This window comes from Punica granatum, chromosome 1 (assembly GCF_007655135.1).
Source record: "Punica granatum isolate Tunisia-2019 chromosome 1, ASM765513v2, whole genome shotgun sequence".
NCBI lineage: Eukaryota > Viridiplantae > Streptophyta > Magnoliopsida > Myrtales > Lythraceae > Punica > Punica granatum.
The window spans coordinates 18,388,815-18,404,658 of NC_045127.1; the positions used below are offsets into that span (position 1 = coordinate 18,388,815).

At 39.2% G+C, this 15,844-nt stretch overlaps 1 protein-coding gene and 1 pseudogene across 1 annotated transcript; both read right to left on the reverse strand.

Annotated features, from left to right (window-relative positions):
• Positions 1-1,781: 1,781 nt before the first annotated feature.
• On the reverse strand, positions 1,782-2,789 carry LOC116192759 (annotated as a pseudogene).
• A 708-nt stretch (positions 2,790-3,497) lies between these two features.
• Positions 3,498-4,375, reverse strand: LOC116192760 (7-deoxyloganetin glucosyltransferase-like). The gene has a single exon (XM_031521395.1). The coding sequence runs from the start codon at positions 4,352-4,354 to the stop codon at positions 3,755-3,757; it is 600 nt and encodes a 199-aa protein (XP_031377255.1). The 5' UTR covers positions 4,355-4,375; the 3' UTR covers positions 3,498-3,754.
• Positions 4,376-15,844: the final 11,469 nt, after the last annotated feature.

The following is a 15,844-nucleotide window of genomic DNA, read 5'->3' on the forward strand; positions in this document are numbered from 1 at the left end:
CAGAGGACAGGGGTGGCTCGATGGGACAGTCAAAGTTTGGAGCTAAAGCCACCACATTGTCGGGTATATTGAAAATGACCTTGTACTTTGGTTTCTTGGGAGGTGTGCCGCCCTGATGGGTCTGTGGAATGGGGGAGGAATCGGGTGTGCGTGGAGAGCCGATGTGCATGGAGGATGATGGGCGGTATCCGGCGGTGGGACTGCTCGGCGGGGAGTCATCAGGGATGGCAGCAACATGGGGTGGTGGGAAGTCATTTTTGGGGTCGAAATGGAGCCACGGTTCGTATCTGTCTGGGTTTATGGGTTGTTCTTAGTTGCAATTACCTTGTTCGTGCCCGAGAGCACTGCAATCATAGCAGAAGGTCGTAAGATTTTCATATTTTAAGTGAACCCAAGATGTCAAGTTGTTTTTCCTGGCTATAAGGTATCCTGGACAGAGGGGCTTTGTAGTTGGGACTTTCACTAGTGCTCTGGGGCTGACGAACCATTTGGGGATGCTTCCTTTATTTTTCCAGTCGATTTGTAGAACGGGTCCAACTTGTTTCGCTAGCTGCATGATGTTCTGTTTCGATAACATCTCAAGAAGAATACCCCGTAGCTGGATCCAGAAAGAGACCGATGTGAATTTGATCTCCTCCAAGGGGAGCCCTTTGTCCCATCTTTCGATCATCATGTGGGCTCCTTGTACATGGTAAGCACCTCCATTTTCAATAGAGACCAAGTCTCTCTGATCCTTAAAGAGGTAGACTAGTATTTCTTTGTTTCTGTCATCTGGTACTATCGAGATGCCCTTCTTAGCTGCCCATGCCTGGACAAGGCGAGGGATGATGAGTTTGGGGGGAGGGATTCTGAAGCCGAAAGGTTTGACGAGGAGGGTGAGGGGGATGGAGTTGAGCTATTCTTCGTCATTTGTAGGTAAGTTTAGCACATAGCTTTTGAGGCCATTGACAGATGGGCGTTGAGCATATCTTCCAGGCTGATGGAGAGGTCTGTTGGGTCCATTTTGCGCTTGTTTGTTGGTGGCGGAGTATCTTGCAGGGCCAGGGGAGGGTTTGTGTGGTGATCTGGTGGAGGTGAAGATGGAGAGTTTGTGGCAGACTTTACGAGTTGCATTAATGTCAAGGCGAGGAGAGTGAGGAATACCATTGAGGAGATCTCCGAAGGCAGTACTAGGTAGATCGAAGCATTAATCTTGGTAGTAACTTTTTGAGCCAAATGGATAGGTGGCTTCATTGAAGAGCAAAGAGAAGATGATGTGAGAAGAAGGTGAAGAGGTGAAGCTTCCAATGGAGGGAAGAAAGGGGGAGCTCTCAACAGAGGAGAGAATTCTAATTATCATTCCAATTGTTATAATTAACTTACTTTTAGACACATTTTCTATAATTATTTTCTCTCTCAACATGGTACAAAATCTTTCAATATTTATAAATTTGCCCAATTTTTCCAGTACGTACAAAAAAAATGATGACTGTTGACCAACTTCAAATTATTATTGAAGTTTGAAAATTCTCCAATTAAGAGGAGGTCCATCAGGCTAGTAAATGAAAAATGGAGGTTTAAATACAGGATAGTTGAATCTCATTAACGAAAAAGCGAACCCAAAAACTCTTTTTCATACACCTGGATTATTTTGGCCCTCCACCCTAGGTGATTAAACTAGCCAAGGAGAGAACTTCATAACTAAAGGGCTAATCTAATGGAGAACATGCATTTATTTATTTATTTACTTATTGACACGATGAGAGTTACAACATCAAAATTCGAAGACGAGGTGCCATTAACACTTCGGTGATTTGATTCTAGTAGATGAGACCAACATTACAACACAAGTTCATAACAATTTGAAATGAGCGAATCGATTATTTCAATAAGGTGTCATTGACAAGTCTGTCCAAGTCTTTGGCAGATGAATCACACAGAGCAGTTGCCTCTTCAGCCAACTTCTTCCTCTCTGCAACTCTCTCCTTCATTTTCTTTCCCTTCTCTCCTCCTCCCATCATTTCCCTCACAAGCCTCTCCACCTCATCTCGCTTCACATCGTTGTTAATCTCAAGTCCGATTTCCCAATCGTTGCATACAAACCGACAGTTGGTATGTTGGTCACCGAAGCAGGGCCAGCACTGCATGGGAACCCCAGCAGACAGGCTCTCGATAGTTGAGTTCCACCCACAGTGAGTCAAGAACCCGCCAACTGATGGGCGGTTTAGAACTTCCTCCTGCGGACACCATTCGATCATAAAACCTCTTCCCTTTGTCTTTTTAGCAAACTCCCGGCCAAAATTGCATTGTCTCCGCTCACGAGATCTGGCCTTATAATCCACAAGAATGGATGGTCACTGTTGGCTATGCCCATGGCAAACTCGGTCGATTGTTCTGGTGATAAAAATGCAATGCTTCCAAAGTTGATGTAAAGCACAGAGCCCGATTCCTTCAACTCCAGCCATTGGAGACACTCGATATTTTCTTCCCACAGATTGCCATGGATATTCTTGGCACGACGTTCTTTTTCTGGGATTTGTTCAAGAAGTAGAGAAAATGGACCAATTGCATATACTTGCTTCCGCAGCAAGGAAGAAAGAGCATTAAGAACGTCTTGTTCAAGGGCCTTGAAAGTGTGAATAACTGTCGCCACAGCTTCCTCACCGCTCTTGATAGCGTCAATAGTGAGATCATATAGCACTTCATCAGCTGGGGTGTTTCGAACAAAGGTTGGGAAGTCGCACAGTCTCATGTTTTTAATGCCAGGAATCCAGTCAGTGACTGTGTCTAAGTAGCCACTTGAACGGCTACTAGCATCTGGTTTTGAAACAAAATGGTCTACTTTTAGGAATAGTATGTTATTTTGAATTTAAATATTATTTGACTAGTGACAAAGTGTTATATTAGGTTCTAAGTTTTAAGGGGTTTCAGTGACTTTCCACCTCAAAAGTCAAAATTAAGGACCAAAAATGAAAATCTATAAGAACTCGATCTTACATAGATATCGTTCCCCTTATTATCGCTATGGCCAATGCAAGCTTCGACAGAAAAGGAATGAGTTGCTTGTGTGGTCCTTCATTTTTCCTCTTTAACAAGTATATCATCCAAAGTTTTGACGCAGAATTGTGTGAAGTGCAGAGGTTGTATTGTCCCAGTACACAGTGAAAGAGAATTATAGGGACACAAAAAGTCATATTAGTAAGAATCGAATTTAATAACCTTTTGATTTCTGGTCGAGAGCGATACCATTATTATTATTATTATTTATTTGTCGGTTTTCATTATTTGGTGAAATGCTCATTTTCTTTTTATTTGGCCACTATTCTGAGGCACTTTTCCATTTGTTGTATCGTTCATTAAGTTTTGCCTTGTGGCCAGTGTCAAAGGATACTCGTATGAGATTTTAGTCTTGACCAATAGATTTGAGGATATCGTTGATCAATAAAATGATGATATGGTGGGGGCCTTTTGTTTTTCAATGTACAACACCTAGTAATTAGATTACTAATGAGTCCCGACTAATTCAAATTAGAGATGAATTAGTACATTAAGAGGTAGAATTCTCTCAATCATAAATATTTTATATTCACAATATTTGAATTCGTTATCTTACTTAAGAAAAAGATAAACTAAACTATTTAAAGTAACAATGTTTGGAGCTTATAACAAGACTCTTTCACTACCTTACATTTTGATTTATCTTGACATGTTTGTAGCTTTTTCAAGCGACTTTTGTTTTATGTGGGGTACTCTAATTTTTCTTTTTTTCTTTTTTTTAATTACGGGCCCGAAGCCCTAGTTCTCTAATTAACTTCGCATGCAAGAAATAATAATTTTTAATACCTTTGGGTGGCGTGAACCCCTTCTCCAAAAGCTCTGGATATTGCAAGAAGCACATGACGACTGCTGCAGAAATAGGCCAGTAGTTGATAACCGGGACTCCGAATTTCTTGCCGACGGGAATCGTCGAGAATGTCATGAGACAGTCAGATACAATGCACGAAATAGCTGGAAAATTCGGGTCAAGTCCCGCCCTCTCGTTCAGACGTCCAATTAGGTCGGCGAAGGGAGCTCTCATAAGATTCCTGGCGGACTCGCACGGAGCTTCGAGATCCTGAGTCGCATTTACATCCGAAGGAGGGAGCCCGTCAGAAATTGTCACAAACTGGAAATCCAATGGGAGACTATCGAGGAAACTTGGGCCTCCTTTAGCTCTGACCATGCGTCTATGATTGAACTCCGTGTTGACAAAGGTGATGTGGAAGCCCTTCCAGTGAAGGAGCTTCACGAGCTTCAGGGTTGCAGTGATGTGGCTCTGAGCAGGACTCGGGAAGCACACCGCATGAGGTTTCGCAGTCGGGTCGTTAGACAACATGGTTTTCTAGTTAGCTATGTAGAGTTGATATGGCCTCAATGTTGATAGGTGTGGAAGATGCTTTGCATGCTAAGGATCTTATACATGAAAGATTTAATCTCTTTCCATAATGACGTTGTCCTCGTGCAGTTGACATGTTGTAGGTCGGCTGAACTTGCGAGGTTTGTTTTATGTCTTATTCTTCCCTTTTATATATATATATATATATATTACCCTGGTGTTATGTCTTATTCTTTTGACGGTGGAGAAATCCGCCGGGCCCGGACTCGACAAAAATTCCTTAAATAAACCCAAAAATTTCGTCCTGCTATTTTGATAAGAAAGCAACATCCTATATTTTCTAGGATAAATTACTACTGAATACAATCTTTTAGCCATGTAACACTTTGATAGAAAAACTTTTTTTCCCTAACAATTTGATACAAATGTTCTAAATTGTTACAATTAAGTGCATTATGTTAAAAACAAGCAAACCGCGTTACTAAATGCCTACATGGCATCGTCAGCTCTGACAAGGCAGTAAGGAAAAAGAAAGTATTTTTTGTTCGCACTGCCATGTAAGAAAATAAAAATAAAATAACTGAAAAAAAAAATCGAATAAATATTTTAAAAAATATGTTTCTGTCTCCCTGCCCATGCTTGTCTCCCTCCCCCCATAGTGTCCTTTCTTCCTCGTGGGTCTGGGCTATGGATCACCGGGATCGGATCGTCGGCGTCTCAAGCAGCTCGCCCGAGAAGGTGAGGCGGCCTTCTCTCTCAGCATCTCTCTTCCTCATCTCCCTCGCTTTTTTTTTTTATTCTGAGTGATCCAGGGGCGCCCCAACCCTCGAATCGACAGATCTCAGTCGAGATCAGTTGCTACCGTTTCATTTTTTGCCTTTACGTTTATTTCCTTCAGAATGTAAAGTTCAAGAGATATTTCTAGCAAGAATTTCGTCCAGTTTAGGTAGGAAAGCCGAATTCGACCATGACCCAAGTGATTCGCCTTCGCCCGGACGCCATGAAAGCTTATCCTTTCCCCTCGTCCTGCTCTGAAAGCTGAGAGAGGAACAGCCTTTCGAAAGTACAACCTCTGTTCAGTCTTTGTTTTTTCGACAATTGCTCCTTCATGGGGGTGCCGGCGGGAGCATCCTGATCCAGTCGAAACAAATTGTAAAAACTGAAGAACGAAACATGCTGCAAGTCTGGAAGAGGAAGAAAGGTTAGAGAGAGAAGAGAGAAGGGAAGGGTGTCAGATTTTTCTTTTGAATTTGTATTTTTAAAATTTTATATTATTATTATTATTTATTTTATTTTATTAAATATTATAAAAATTAATTTTTTTATTTTTTAAGGTGCCATGCCATATGCTATTTTGATATGTCATATGCCACATCATAATCCATTGATGGGGCCAGTGGCTAATTGACGGATTACACTTGACTACAACAAATTGTAACATTTGGTATCAAATTGTTATAAACAAAATTATACTAAAGTGTTATATTATAAATGATTTTTTTTATCTAAAATGGCCCATGATTTGTCCGTTTTGTCAAATCTATCATATGTTTTTTTTTGTCAAATTTATCATATGTTTTTTTTGTCAAATCTATCGCATGGTTTACTTTTTGCATCAAATCTATCTCGGCGTTATCTTTTCCATTAACATCTAACGGCCGTGTTGACGTGGCACGTGGAGAGATAGTGGGCCACACTTGCCACGTAGGCGCCACGTCAGCACGGCCGTTAGATGTCGACGGAAAAGATAACGCCGGGATAGATTTGATGCAAAAAGCAAACCATGGGATAGATTTGACAAAAAAAAAACATAGGATAGATTTGACAAAACGAACAAACCATGGGCCATTTTAAGTAAATACCCCTATTATAAAAAGATTTTGTGCTTCTAGAGTCATTCACCTAAGGGATTATGTCATATGTGCACTTTAATATATAGACTTAAATTTTCTATTTCATATTCTGAAAATTCACGTTATGAAAGTTTTATCCTAAGGTTGACCTAGCTCAACTAAATTAATCGGGGTTCCATTGAATTTTCGGATATAATGGTGCATATTGAAAAAAGGAGTTTTTACCTAAAATGACCCATGGTTTGTCCGTTTTGTCAAATCTATCCTATACTTTTTTTTGTCAAATCTATCCCATGGTTTACTTTTTGCATCAAATCTATCCCGGCGTTATCTTTTCCGTCGACATCTAACGGCCGTACTGACGTGGCACGTGGAGAGATAGTCGGCCACACTTGCCACGTAGGCGCCATATCAGTACGGCCGTTAGATGTCGACGGAAAAAATAACGCCGGGATAGATTTGATGCAAAAAGTAAACCATGGCATAGATTTGACCCAAAAAAAACATATGATAGATTTGACAAAACGGGCAAACCATGGACCATTTTAGGTAAATAGCCATTGAAAAAAAAATAAAAGATTAAAAAGAAGGGAATTTGATGTAATGGCACAAGTCACCACTCGAAACTATAAAGTCTCATGTTCGATCATCATCAGTGAGATTTCATTGCCCCTTTATTTAGTTTTGTTGTTTCTATTTTAGTACTAGACAATAAGTCCCTTACGACCCAAAAAAAAAAGTAAGGAAAATCTTATTAATAAGAATCAAAGCCCATAACTTATTATTTTTAGTCAAGCATGTGTGGTGCTTTGAACCCATACTTGGAGAAAATTTTTATGGTGCAATCGATAAAATTGGTTGCACCATATCATAAAGTAAATTACTAGACATGTGAGTAAAAATTAAGTATTTTACTAAAACTTTAAGTTAAGTTCTTCGAAATTTGTGTATCTTATTTCAAAATTTTTGTAGCTAATTTCATAAATGAATACTTTTTTCGATAGTTTGGAATATCTATAATCTGCTTAGAAATCTGGGTAAATTTACTTTTGTTGTTAGTAATTTATTAGAAAAAGTACAAAAACCTCATTGTAGTTTGGGGTTGGGACAAATTTCACCATATGTTTTTATTATGGACAATTAGCCCCCTTGTGGTGTACTCCGTTAGACATAAGGGATTATGGCGTTAATTTTTAGTCCTCAATCTTTAGCCTTTTAATCATTTTGGTTCTTAATCTTTTTCTTCTATCATTCATATCCTAAACTTTTCATTTTGCTTTATTTTAATCCTACAAAGAAAATCGAAATAGAAAGAGGGGTCGGGGCCACCAATCGGCGACCTTGACCCCTTCACCGAGGTCGCATGTACCCACAAAAGACATCGGCAACCTCGATGGAGAGGTCGGGGTCGCGAATGGCAGCTCCAACCCCGAACCGACAGGGACCTCCGACGATTCGGGGTTGCGGCCGCCAATCGCGACCCCGACCCCTCCACCGAGGTCGCTGGCGTCCTCCGTGGGTGCCGGTGACCTCGATGGAGGGGTCGGGGTCGGGGTCGGGGTCGGGGTCGGGGTCGGGGTCGCCGATTAGTCGGAGGTCCCTGGTCGATTCGGGGCTGGGGCCGCCAATTGACAACCCCGACCCCTCCTTCCCTTTCAGTTTTCTTTGTAGGACTAAAATGAAACAAAATGGAAGTTAATGGTATGAATGATAAAAGAAAAAAAATTTAGAACCAAAATGATTAAAATGCTAAAGTTTGAGGATTGAAAATGGGAAAAAAATTAACGTCGTAACCCCTATGTCTAACGGAGTACACCACAGGGGGCTAATTGTCCCTGACAAAAATACATTGTGCAATTTGTCCCGATCCCAAACCACAATGGGGGTTTTTGTACTTTTCCCTAATTTATTTCCTTTATAAAAAATGCTAAATCTTGGCCATGTCGATCCGTGGTAATTGAGGATCTTTCGAGTTAACACAATTCTTAGAACCTATTGAGATTAGGTATAATTCCTCAAATGTAGAAACCATGAATGGGATGTAAGATTAACTTTAAATGTATTAATATATATTATGCAGCGGAAAATGACGTCCAGTCATTGCTTAGATGACGTTGATGATTTTGCCTCGACTACTTCAAGAATGAGACTAGAAAAATGAAATAAAACGAGAATGTCTTCTAGATGCTGACATCCCTGTATGGGACGTCTAGATGGAGATATAGACCCTTAATATAGAGAGATGTAGGGACCCCTTAGAATAATATTTTCTTGTATATCCTCCAATCAAAAGGATATTATACGTATTCTAAAATATACAAAATATCTTACACATATCTTGAAATATATTGTGACACGGGAGCCACCTTATAGAAAATATTGTTTCCTTATTTGAATATTTTCTTGCATTCTCCCACTTGACCTCATGATACAAATATTTATGAGTGATAATCTTTATTTGTCCAATCTTGATAGTCATGAACTGTAGAAACCTCCCACTTAATTAGAAAATGCTACACACGAACCATGGCTGTAATGCCTAGTACTTTCCACCCATGTGTCAAGATGCATAACACTTCAAGATAAGCACTTTAGGGAAACTTTGTAACTTAAGAATAAGTTATATGGGTCCAACTTTACATCTAAATTATTTGCGCAATTGATGGAAATAGAATTCAACTTTATTTTCTAAAAGTAACAAAAGCAATATATATGTGTCCAAAGTATATCAAGCGAAACTACACCTTGAATAGGCCCATATTTCCAGCATGACCAATAAATTGTTTACTGATAAACATTTGATCATTGGATATCCAATCATAGCATATATATTGGAGTGTTTAATAACCACTACTTCTCTTAATATATTCCTCACACTAAGGTACTTGATATCGATATGCTTACTTATGTTGCCACTTTTGTTATGCTTAGAGAAGAATAATGCAGTCGTATTATCTCAATAGATCTGAATTGGTCACTCTATGATATCGACAACTTGAAGACCACTTACAAAATTCTTGAAGGCCAATTATGAAATTCTTCAACCATAATGCTTGTGTCGTGGATTCATAGCACGCAATAAACTCTACCTCCATAGTAGATGTAGCCACAATGGATTACTTGATACTTCTCTAGGAAATGACCCCTCCAACAAAAAGAAACACATATCCTGAAGTAGATTTTATGGAATCTACACATCTAGTAAGGTCAGCATCTGAATAACCGACCGCCCTTATATGGCCAGTATGCTTGTAAGTCAACTGATAGTCCTTAGTTCCCTGAAAATATCTCATTACCTTCTTTGCAGCTATCCAATGTTGGATTCCGGGATTATTTTGAGAAGAACAATCCAATGCCAAACATATGTCAGGTCTCGTGCAAACCTGAGCATACATTAAACTCACAACTACATATGAATATGGGATGTTTTTCACCTGCTCTAGTTCCAATTCATCCTTGGCCGACTAGTCTTTATTAAATTTATCCCCTTTGACTACAAGAGCTGGAGAGGGTTGACAATCTTTCGTTTCGAATATCTGCAAAATCTTTTCAATGTTGACTTTTTAATACAGTCTTAAAGTTCTTTGTTTCTTATCTCTATGAATCTCTATGCCAATGACATAAGAGACTTCACCCAAATCCTTTATTTCAAAGTTAGTACAGAGAAACTATTTAGCCTCTTTTAGAAGACCAAAGTCACTGCTTGTAAGAAGTATGTCATCTACATGTAGGACTAAGAAAATGAACTTACTCCCACTAACTTTAAGGTATATACACTTATCAATAAGGTTTTCAGAAAATTCGAATGAAGTGATAACCTTGTGAAACTTTAGATACCATTGGCAGAAAGCTTGTTTTCGCACATCTATAGATTTCTTTAATCTGCGCACTTTTTGACTATCATCATTAAAACCTTCAAATTGCTTCATGTACACCTCCTCATTAAGAGCGCCATTAAGAAAAGTTATTTTCACATCCATCCAATGTAACTCTAAATCCATATGAGCCATCAGAGCCATTATTATTCTAAGCGAGTCCTTGGAAATCTAAGATAAGGTCTCGTGGTAATCCCTTGGCAACAAGTCTAGCATTGTATCGTTCGACATTACCAAAAGCATTTCTTTTGGTTTTATAAACCCACTTCAGCTAATCGCTATCGCCCTTTCTAGTAATTCGACGAGATCACAGACCTATTTTTAGCCATTAAATCTAACTCATCATTCATGGCATCTAACCAAAGTAAGGAGTTATCTTCACTCATGGCTTGTGAAAATGTTGTGGGTTCTTCCTTAGGTTCAATATCAAAGTCAGACTCCACAAGGTATATAATAACATAGTTATCATAAATAGTAGGTCTTCTAGTTCTTGAGAATCTCCTTAATTCAACTTGTTCATTATTCTGGAGAGAGCTAGTTGGGTCTTTTGTTACCGGTTGAACCATTTCTTTAGTAGGAGCAGTTTGTTTCTCATTTGGTAGCTCTTTATGATCGATCAATTGATTATGCCTTAATGCAACCAAAGGTATTTTAAGTACCAAAACACTCTCTCAAGATTCGTCAAACTCAATAGTTCAAGTATCATCACTCCTACTGGGTTCAACATCCTCAAGAAACCTTGCATTATTAGATTCGACAATTTGGGGACTATGTGAAGGCCAATAACTTGAAATCCTTCGAATTTATGGAGTAGCCAATGACAAACCGCCAATAGTTCTTATGTCCAATTTCTTTATGTAAGGATTGTAAATCCTTACTTCTGCAGGACCCCACATGTGTAGATGACTTAAACTAGGTTTCCAACAACACCATATCTCAAAGGGTGTCTTAGGCACTGTCTTGGTAAGAACCCTATTCAACGTATACGCTGTGATTTTCAAAGCCTTACTCCATAATGACAGTGCTTCTAATCGTATCCATAAGCGTTCCATTCCTCCTTTCGGCAACACCATTTTGTTGTGGCATGCTAGGCACTATGTGTTGGGAAATTATGCGTTCACTTTCGAGGAATTTCGCAAATGGACCTGTTATGGGTTCTTAATTTTCTTGTCCTTTGTTTTTCTACTTTTACCTTGAATGATTTGAAAGCATCAAGTGCTTTTCACCTTTTCATTTAGAAGATAGAGATACTTATATCTAAAATGTTCTCAATGAATGAGATAAAATATCTCTAACCATTAAAACATGGAGTAGGAAATGGGCCACGTATATTTGTCTATATGATTTCGAGAAGCTCAAAACTCCTTTGAGAACCCTTTAGATGTCTTGTTGGTTGGCTTTCCATTTATACAGTCCGCACAAGTCTTAAAGTCGGTATCAATAAGATTCTTTAGAACTCCTTCCTTTACCAACCTCTTAATTCTCTCTAATAAGATATGCCCCAACCTCTTATGCCAAAGTTAGAGAAGAATTTTCATCCACAAGATTTCTCTTAATACCAGCAGTCACATTCAAACATAAATAATTCTATTCAAAGTCTGGATCTTTCTCAACTTTAAAGAGACTATCAACCATGGTACTACTTCTAATAACATAACTATTTCTAAAAATAGTCAATTTATTCTCAAATATGAACTTGTAGTAAAATACAGACAGTCTAGAAATAGAAATCAAGTTTCTAGAAAAGTCTGGAATTTAAAAGACATTATTCAAACTAAAACACATTCTGAAGACAAAATTATTCTAAACGTCCAAACTCCAAATACTTGAAAGCATCTCTTATTTCCTAAGTAGATGAACTTCTCACTTTCCATCGGACTTTTTAGGTTGAGAAAACCCTACTTGGTATAACCAATATGGACTGAAGAATCGGAGTAGATTCACAAAGTATTTTTAGGAGCTTCAACAAAAAATGATTCTTGACATCAATTACCTCTATTTTCAAGCCACTTTGATATTTAGGACAGTCTTGCTTCATATGACCATCCTTCTTGCAGAAGAAGTACTTCAATTTATTACCATCTGTTTTGGGTGGCACCTTATGTTGTATCTTGCTATGATTCTTCTTGCCCTTCCCCTTTGCATAGGCAGTTAGATGGGCAACTTCAGGCTTGTCCTGCTTTATCCTCTCATTCTCTTGAACTCACATGGTCAAATGCTCCGTAATAGGCCATTCCTCCTTATGTGTGCTGTATGAGATCTTAAAAAGTCCATACTCCAGTGGCAAGGACTTAAGAATGAAGTGGACCACAAATGGCTTGGAGATATCAATTTTCAGAGTCTTGAGTTGAGCTGCTAGGTCTCTCATTTCTATAATGTGTGCACACATACCTTTTGAATTGTCGAAGGTATTACTAGTCAACCTCTTCATTAGGGTACTTGCCAAAGCCTTACATGATTTGGCAAATTGCTTCTTAATTGCCTTTAGAAAGTCCTTAGCCTTAGTCACAACACCAACAGCTCTCCGTATGCTTTTACTCACATGGGACTTAATGAGCATGAGGCTGATGCGATTGGATTTCTCTCACCACTCATACTTTTTCTTAACCTCTGACGCATCTGTATCCATGGGGACAAGTGGCTCCTCCTCACGAAGTACATAGTCAAGGTCCATGTACCCCAGAATGAAAATAACCGACTCCTCCCAGTCAAAAAAGTTTTGATCATCAAGAATAGGAATAAGAGCAATATTTTCAAGACCAAAATGAGGAAGAGTTGCAAAGATGAAGGGCATGAATTAGTTGCTATGTCAAATAAGAAATAACCATATATAGTAAATACGTCCTCCCTTTGGGTATAGGTCGCAAAAATGCATGAATTTACTAGTAAGACAAGTGAAATTCGATAATTATGATGAAACTATTCCTTAATCCTTTAGGCATAAAATAATCCCACCATAACACTAAATTTACCATCTCAGACTAATCTAAGTCCTAAGACTAATAACTGCCATTTGGGGCAAAGCTATTAATCTCAAGACTCGATTACAATTTGATGTTAATAACCATATTGCAGTTTAACTATATGTGATTTGCTTTATATAAGGTGCTTTGACTACTCTTATAACCTTAAAATTACACTACATAACATCAAAACCGAACAAAAACTTGATCGAACCGATCAGAGTTACTTGAACCAAACTGGTCCCAAAAACTTATCAGTTCACTGGACCAAGTTTGACTTAATGGGCCTAAGCCCAAGTCCAACCCGTTGAACCAAAGCGAGTCAGGCCTAATTGGGTTGGCAGAAACCGAAAAACAATCCTGGTCTGGTCGGGCTTATCTTCCTCACCCAAATCATTTTCTTATCTTACTCACCCAAATCCTCCTCAACGCCGAAAGCCCTAGCTGCCCTTCCCCTTCACCGCAACCAGAATCCCAGCCGCCCCTATCGTTCAACCGATCATAGTCATCCCTCTATGGTAGCGACGACTACGCTACTATTGGCTGTGATCAACGGAGCTTGGCTGGTTGGAACCGTTGGCTCAGGAAAGAGACGGAGATCGGGAAGAACAAAGGTTGGGGAAGGGGTGTTGGGGTGTGTCGATGGCGACAACGACTTGGGGTAGTCGTATCCCAAAACCACAATCCTGACTCACTAGCGGTTGCGATCGACGTCCCAAGACCTTTGGGATATGGCCCGTGACCCTTGCTTGGGCGCAATCACATGCCATAACTATGGCGTCGATGGCTAGCCACTAAACGAGGTTGTAGGGACCCAAATGACTTTGGCCTAGGTTCGGTAGCTTCTACTGGCGCGGAGCCACCGACTGGACACATGCCCTCCATCGTGCTAGGGCCAGCGTGCTCCTTCAACCGCCTCTTTCGACCACCTCAAGGCTGACCATGACTACCCATAACCCTTAGATACACTAATCGACCTTACAACCTTGATTAACTTTAGATTAAACCCTAATTTGGCTTGAATAAGACTGATACCAAATCAATCACAACAAACAACAAACAATAATTACAATAATTAAAACCCTAATCACAAATATCAAATCCAAACAATCATAATCGGCAAGAAAACCATAAACCCTAATTTCATAGTACGATCAAGAGCATGAGATAAGCATGACGAAATCATCAAGGCACGATATAGGCATCAAAGCACGAGGATGAAGGGTAGCTTCATTACCACTTGTAAGATTACCTTTAAATATATTAATATATATTATGCAATGGAAACTGACATCCAGCCATTGCTTATATGAGGTTGAAGATTTTGCCTCGACTACGTTAAGAATGAGACTTGAAAAATGAAATAATTTGCGAGTATCATCTAGCTCCCAACCTTTTTGTAAAGGGCTTTTAGATGGAGACACAAGCCCTTTATATAGGTGGAGTGAGAGACTCCTCAGAATAATATTTCTTTATATATATCCTCCAATCAAAAGAATATATACGAATACCATAGAGTACAAAATATCTTACTCATGAAATATACTGTGAAAGGAGGCCACCTTAAATTTTCTTACATAGGAATCTCTTGATTAATGGAGTTGAATGGATTTCTAAGTTTATCTATGTGTAGCCGCCCCTATCCTTGCAAGAATCGAGACTAATCTCAACTTCAATCTTAAAATCGGGATTGATTGTTCAAGAACGAACCTACATGAACTTGGATCGATGGATATATAGACTTTAATCACCTTAACCAAGCTAGAAACTGATAATTTCACATGAAAATGGACTAACAAAGGAGCTTCAGGTCTCTTCCTTTACTTGGTCGAATATAAAAAGGTTAGGCTCGGATTTGCTTTGTTGGTTTCTAGCTCGATTTCACGTCGATCTATGTCAAATTGATTGATCTCATGGAGAATGCATGGTTGGATTGATGTTTTTGATGATGAATGAACCCATATTGATCTTCTGAATGTTCATGATGGATATTGAGTTCGGTGATGATTGTTGGTGGGTTTGATGATGGAGTATATTTGATCTTGAAAGTAGGTATTTAGATTGCTTTTACATGTTTATGTGAACTGGACCCTCACGAATCAATTAAATTACGTAAAGACAACTTAAAAATGACTGAAAACGATTTAATTGTGTTGTGGGTACCCAAAACCGGAATCGAAACCGGTATCCGAATCTGGATAATAGTAGCTATTAAAGGGGGGAAAAAAAGGTAAAACCAAACCTAATTCCCACAATCTCCATCTTCTCTCTCAGTCTCTACCCCTACGGCACTAGCCTTGAGATCAATAGATTTCCCATTTCGGCATTTGTGGTCCTCAAGCGATGTTTTGTGAATAAAGTCAATAAAGAGAAGTATGAGAGTGCTGCTGGGAACTTTGTTCTCCGAGAGATTTTTTCAAGGGAATTTCTTCATGGCCAAGAAGGCCGCGGAGGAGGTCGGCTCCTCATTCTTGATGCTGGAGTCTCCTTTTGTCAAGTATTCCTTGGAGGATGCCTCATCTAGTGAAATTGATGGAGGGAACAGTTTCAGAGGTTTGATCAGTAGCTTAGCTCCTCAGAGAGTGGGTACCATGGTTTCGTCCAGCTTGAGGAGGTTTTTCTCTTACTGATGTTCAGTCTCAGCTGGTCAAGATTGTGTCCTCTTATATGAACATATCAGCATTAGATACAAATTCTGGTTCAAATTTGGGATCTGTAGCAGTTCTCCCAGAATCAAGCTATGAACCTCTACCCTTTACGCACAAGGTGATTACTTTCCTCGATAATTTACAGGTTCCA

Coding starts and splice junctions, on each gene's coding strand:
- LOC116192760 (XM_031521395.1), bottom strand. CDS start 4,354: ATGTTGTCTAACGACCCGACTGCGAAACCTCATGCGGTGTGCTTCCCG.